The sequence below is a fragment of the Octopus bimaculoides genome, chromosome 1 (assembly GCF_001194135.2).
Source record: "Octopus bimaculoides isolate UCB-OBI-ISO-001 chromosome 1, ASM119413v2, whole genome shotgun sequence".
Lineage (NCBI taxonomy): Eukaryota > Metazoa > Mollusca > Cephalopoda > Octopoda > Octopodidae > Octopus > Octopus bimaculoides.
In genome coordinates, this window is record NC_068981.1 from 154,564,211 (window position 1) to 154,570,876 (window position 6,666).

Consider the following 6,666-nt stretch of genomic DNA (forward strand, 5'->3'; position numbering starts at 1 on the left):
TTCACATTAATTATACTGTTGCCTCTGTAAATGGTGAGAAGACACATCATGAAAGATCTCAGAATAAGAGGGTTGTATATATGACCCTAACAGCTGATGGAATCAATAATTGGCAACAGTTAAAAACAGCAAAAACAACAGCAACAACAACAACAACAACAATAACGCCTAGAATTGAGAAAGAATGAACTAATAATCATATGGCTCGTGAGTTATTTACTTACAGCACAATTGTTTTTGGCAGCATAGTGAAGTGGAGTAGCACTGTTGGAGTCTGAACAAGCATAATCAGCACCATTGTCCAGTAAAATACTGATGATTTGTGAGTGACCTGGTAAGAAATAAATTCTCAACATTACACTTTATTGATTTCTGAACTTTCTGATTCACATGTGCACAATAAAGAACAGGTATTTTCAATGTTTATAAAAACATTTCCTTATACCAATAGCATTTTATTATATATATATATATATATATATATATATATATATATATCATCTAGTTGTTAATTTCAGCAATCATACACATCCACACACCTAATAATATACTCTCACTTGATTACTGTTTTATTTTTAAATACACAAATACACACATTAGATAGTGATCGATAATTGTTCACACTCAGTGCAGTGTTTTCAGTAACTATATACACACTACTGACAATAGGTTATTTTCACTAACCATACATACACTGCACTGAAAAGAGATGCTTTCACTAACCATACCCAGTCATCTAACTACTGTTATTGGTCTCCACATAAACTCAGCTCATTTCATGATCGTTTCCAATAATTATACATACACTTGTCAGAGACAAACAGACTTCATGAAAAAGCTTACCTGCTTAATAAAGCAAAGACTTACAGGTCAACAATTTTTAGCTTTTGACCTGTTATCTTTTCTATCTGCTTATTTTTCTAAAATGGCCTTTGTTCTTCTGAATATATAAATACCAATACACCAACACCATCTCCTCAACTCACCATTTTTTTTTTTTTTTTTTAGCAAGGACTATTCAATCAACATATTTTTTTTCTACTTTTGTTATATCTGTCTCTTTCAATTTCACTCTAGGAATTATCTACATTTACCAACTAGTTGACTAGTTGTCCTTTACCTTTTTTTAAGCAAAGGACTACACCAATCCCTTTTATTTATCTTGTATTTGCTAAATAGGTTTTAGGTTTTAGGCTTTCTTTTCACAACATCAAACAGTGGTTCTCAATGGGGGTCCATATAACGGGGGGGGGGGGTCTATGCAACAAAATAGTAAACTGGGGATCCACAATAGTATTTTAAGGGCCCCTGAAAATATTTTGCGACTGTAAATTGCACATTGGTGGCTGTTTCCATAGTAACGAGTAGTCTGCTGTGTTTCCATTGTAACAACAATGCTGTTTCTGTCCTACAGTGACACTTTCACCATTGCAACCACCATCTCAAGTTTTGATGAGAATCGTTTTGTGACAGACAGCTATCACACAGAAAATATCAGCTTCTAATTCCTGTTTTCAAATTAGCCAAAAATGAACTTTAAACCTCTGTAAAATTTTCCTAAATTTTATCTGGAATAAATGAATCCCAAATTCAGATCCAGTGTGAAAAATTACATCAAAATTTTCATTTAATTTTAAAATTTCCAAATCTGTGTCAGTAACCAAAAAGATCCACATATGTCGTTGAATGGATCTCCCCATAATGTAATTCTCAGACAAAATCAAAGTTACACAGTATGCAACAAGGTTGGATTTTCAAGTTACAGGTACAATCAATCTAATAGGCTTCTACATAGTTTCTGTCTACTTAGTTTCCTTGACAAGGCTTGGATTCAGTGGAGGTCATGGTGACTGACACTCAGCAAAGATGCCATGTAGTGAGATCAAACCTGAGAAATGGGATTGCAAGGCAACCTTCTTAATCATTCAGCCATAAACACACCAACCATAATTTCATCTTTTAGGGACCATAACACCCAAATTCCAAAGAACATTAAAACATGTAGTCCCAGAGATGCAAAACGATGAGATGAACTGCTCTGGAATATTTTTGAATCAGAAATCTACTCAAACAAGAATGGCCTAGGGTTACACAGCATCTATGGAGTCTAACTTTGAGATGTTTGCAGCAGATTTTCCTACAACTAATTCTTTTGCTCACTTGTTAATGCTGTTCATAGAATACAAAGATAATCACAACTTGCATGATGTTAATTAGTAACTAGCTCAGTGTAACTGTATCGTTTATCCTAACTAAATTAACCAATTATGCTGCAGGAATTGGAGGGGTGAATTTTGTACAGTATGTGGTTATATGTTGAGCAGATATGGCAAGGGATTGAGTGGTCTGATGACCCAGTAGGTGCAGAGATGGTAATGGTTTGGTAGAAGTTAAGGTTTTGAGGTGAGGAAGAGATCAAGAGTGCTTGGGTGGGTGGGGGTAGGGTTGTCTATGTGTGTCAGCCTAGAGTATGGGTAGAAGATAAAAATAAGTTAGTGTAAAGATTTGAGAACAGCAAAGGATTTAGCTTCTGCCCCAGTAACATTGGTGTAGGAAGAGTGAGAAAATCTTGAGGGGTTGTGAACGTTGAAATCACCAAGAATGATGACTTTGAAGAGTGGAGAGATAAGAAAGATATTTGTAATGCAGGAGGGGATATGGTTGAAGAATTGCTGGTAGTTTGAGGAATTCAGAGAGTAATAGAGGAGGCAGATGTAGTGTAGGAAGTGAGGGAGGGAAACTCTGAGCCGGAGTAACTGGAAATCATTGTTGAGAGGAATGAGGGTCGAATCTGTGTAGATGTAGACATCACCTATTCAAGAGAAATTTGAGTGGAGAGTGTATTAGGGATAATGGAAATGATTTGTTGATAGGGGTTGAGAAATTTCTATCTCAGAGTGAACCAGGATATGTGGTTTGCATGTGAGTAAGAGATGATATGTGAGATCTAGTTAGGAGAGAAAGCCTCAGATGTTTAAGATAAAGAGGAGAATGGATATGCTTTAAAAGAAAGGGAATCAACTAAATTCCAAGACTGAAAATAAACTTAACTCAATTTTTCAAAAGACATTTTAATTTCCTGCCTGCAAATGAAGAGTAACTAAAGTGTTATAAACCATCCTACTTTATCTTAATCTAATTTTCCATTAGTTCCAAATTTCTAAAGTAGCCTCAATTCTTTAAATGGAAGCTAAAATGTAAAATGTGTGTAAATAAATTTTTTAAATATAGCTTCTCTCACTGATATTTCTATGTAAGTCAGTTTTATATATAGAAGTTTTAATATCAAATATACAGAATGACATTTCATTTTAGCTTCTTAGGTGAAACTTCTAGTATATATCTTTTGTAATCTACAATTGCACCTGGAGATGTGCTATAGTACAATGAAATTGAATAGTATAAGTCTACATATGGTTTTTCTTACGATAAAGCAATAACTTGTCTGCTAAATACATTGAAACTAAAGAATATTCTGTTGAAAAAACTGCTACCGTGATTGAATAGATAACTACGGAACCAACAGACAGCCAAATTGCCTCAGATTTAGCAAAATGGCAAAGCTTCTGACAATGTTCATTATTGTTTTATCTTCAGGCAACGTCAGTTCTTTTTTTTACTTAATTTCTTGCAGCTATCACAGAAAAACTTCCAAGCATTGTTTCACCAGCCAAACAAAATTGAAAGACATAAAGCAGAAAATAATGTTCTTTCTTTACTGATTCACTTTACTTCATAAATATATTTGATATTGTTACACTTTAACTTACAATATCATTACTATGAGATGAGAGAGGGGGGGAGGAATGGGGGAGAATTTAGGATGGCAAATATATATTTAGTTTGGTGGAATATAGTAAACAGAAAAGTGAAGGAAGCAAGAAAAAAATTAAACATCAACAATAAATGACACTACTGAGAACATAACTAAGAACATTTCCAATTTCTTAGACTTTGCACAGATCTTCAGAGGTTTCCTTTTTTATATAGTGAATGATAGACTGTAAAGGAAAGTGTGAACCCATAAAAGTATGTCTTAGGTAATGCGTATGTACCATAGTTAGGCTGTTCAGCTGTTTCATGTATGTATAATATATGTTATACTACATAGTAGAGGCATGTGATTTTAGGTGGCTTACATAATTTTGTGAGAAGATTTTCTTGATATGGATTCCAAATTTCAAAGATATATTCAGCTTGTAATTTCTTTTAGTTTATATATATTTTATATCTTTATTATTTGTTTTCTATTTGGAAGGATAAATATTTTTGTATTTTTGTCTTTAGTCTAAACCAGGTGGAAAAACCTATCAACAAGGCGACTGAAAGAGGTTAGTACTATATTACATAGCTAAAGGTTAATTATTGGTTGAAAGTTGTGAGCAGAGATGAAGTTCAAAGAGAATACAGTTCTAGATTGAAAGAATAGTATTTATGTATGAGTGGAGAAGAAAGAAAAAAAAAATAGCATTGTGATATAGAACAATAATAAATTATAATTATGGAAAGAGATAGCAGAAACAGAGCTAGGATGACCAGAGATTGAAAATATTGTTTGATACATAAATAATGAAAATAATATACTGGATCTCTCTCTTTCTCTCTCTCCTCTATGTTAACATTTGTCTCCATCTTGACTATAGCTTATAAATCTCTAAGTCTCATGTCTTGTGACTCCTAAAACCCAAATCCACCATCCTTTATCTTCAACATCTACCTACTACCCAAAATATAGGGCATATTTCTAAAAGCAGGAATCTTTATTAATATGAAATCTACTTTCCCAGGTAGTTATTACTCCTACATGAACATGAGCAGTAAAAACTTTAGGCTGCTTTGATCCTTTTCAGTTGTTAAACTCTTCAAAATAAACCAGTCATCAGTTCTTTAGGTTCCACAGTTATAATATTCTGAGGCTCTTATGGCTGCAACTCCTTCCAGTTATTTTGGAATGATTATTTCTTTTTATTTCCTTTCTATTTGTTTCAGTCACTGAACTGTGGTCATACTGGAGCACTGCCTTGAAAGATTTAGTTAAACAAATCAATTCCTGCACTTACTTTTTAAGTTTAGTACATTCACATAATATATATATATATATATCATCAACATCGTTTAACGTCTGCTTTCCATGCTAGCATGGGTTGGACGATTTGACTGAGGACTGGCGAACCAGATGGCAACACCAGGCTCCAATCTGATCTGGCAGAGTTTCTACAGCTGGATGCCCTTCCTAATGGCAACCACACTGAGAGTGCAGTGGGTGATTTTACGTGCCACTGGCCTGAGGGCCAGTCAGGCGGTACTGGCAACGGCGTGTTTTTTATGTGCCACCTGCACAGGAGACAGTCCAGCAGCACTGTCAATGACCTTATTCGAATGTTGCTTTTCACGTGCCACTGGCACAAGTGCCAGTAAGGCGACGCTGGTAACAATAACGCTCGAATGGTGCTTTTTATGTGCCACCAGCTAAGAATACCATCCGAGTGTAATCTGGCAACGATCACGCTCGGATGGTGCTCTTAGCACTCCACTAGCATGGATGCCAGTCATCAAATTTGATTTCAATTTCGATTTCACTTGCCTCAACAGGTCTTCGCAAGAAGAGTTTAGTGTCCACTGAAGGAAAGGTATGCATAAGTGGGCTGGTTGGTTACACCCCTGGCATAGGCCATAGGTTATGGTCTCACTTGGCTTGCCGGGTCTTCTCAAGCACAGCATATTTCCAAAGGTCTCCGTCACTAGTCATTGAGGAGCTCCCAAGGGCATGCTGTCTTGAATTCCTGTTACTGGTTGGAGAACTATGATAAATAGGAGGAGGCTGAGGACTGAACCTTGGTGGACCCCTACCTCTACCTGGAATTCTTCACTGTACTCGTTGCCAACCCTCACCTTACTGAAAATATGTCCCTGTACATGGCTTGCACAGCTCTCACTAACCATTCATCTATCCCAAGTTTCCTCACTGACCACCATTGTGTGGTGTTGTGTGTGTGTATGTGTGTGAGAGAGAGAGAAGTGTGTGTGTGTAAATTCTGGGTTAGTGTCCTGTTTGCTGGAAGATTGCTGGGAGTGAGGTACCTCTTAGCTTTTGTTAAAGTATGTCTCTAGGAGAAGGTTACTGATATAAAACCAGATATGCAGCGAATGATTCTGAACATTTTGGGGATGTTTTGCTTGCACTTGAGATCATGGCACTCCTATATTCCTGAGCTTGCAACCCATATAGGCACTGGATATCTTACCTACCATGTCTTTAGATTATGTCAGTAGGTGGAGAGGGTCTGTGAGGTTCTGTGCAAGCCTTATTGGACCTAAGATTTTAGGCTGTGCAAATGCAATCGCTGGCAAGAAAATTATCTGACACCCAGTCAAGTAGGAGGGCACTGCAGTGAGTATGGAAGCCATGAATACAAACCTGAGTGGAGACAACTGCTGGTGCAGTAACCTCATGCATGGGCATTGCTAGCATTTTGCATGAGCAATGGTCAGGATGGTCTTTCTTGATCACAAGTGGACAGTGTAGGCTTGAAACGTTAAAGACTTTTTTACTTCCCGAACATTAAACTAATACATCTGTTTGTTGTCTACACCACCTGTTTTCGTATTTTGTTTTTTTTTGTGAATTCTCCCTTTATATATATATATATATATATATATATATAT

General features: G+C 36.2%; 1 protein-coding gene across 6 annotated transcripts in view; it reads right to left on the minus strand.

Moving 5' to 3' along the window:
- LOC106868434 (inversin) overlaps window positions 1–6,666 on the minus strand; it is a 385,976-nt gene that overhangs the window by 106,089 nt on the left and 273,221 nt on the right. For all 6 annotated transcript variants that reach the window (XR_001409281.2, XM_014913697.2, XM_014913696.2 and 3 more), the window contains one exon: window positions 225–331. Coding sequence is in view for 5 of the 6 variants with exons in the window: in XM_014913697.2 (XP_014769183.1) it covers window positions 225–331 (107 nt within the window). In the remaining variant the exon portion in view is untranslated. The remainder of the gene's footprint in view (window positions 1–224; window positions 332–6,666) is intronic.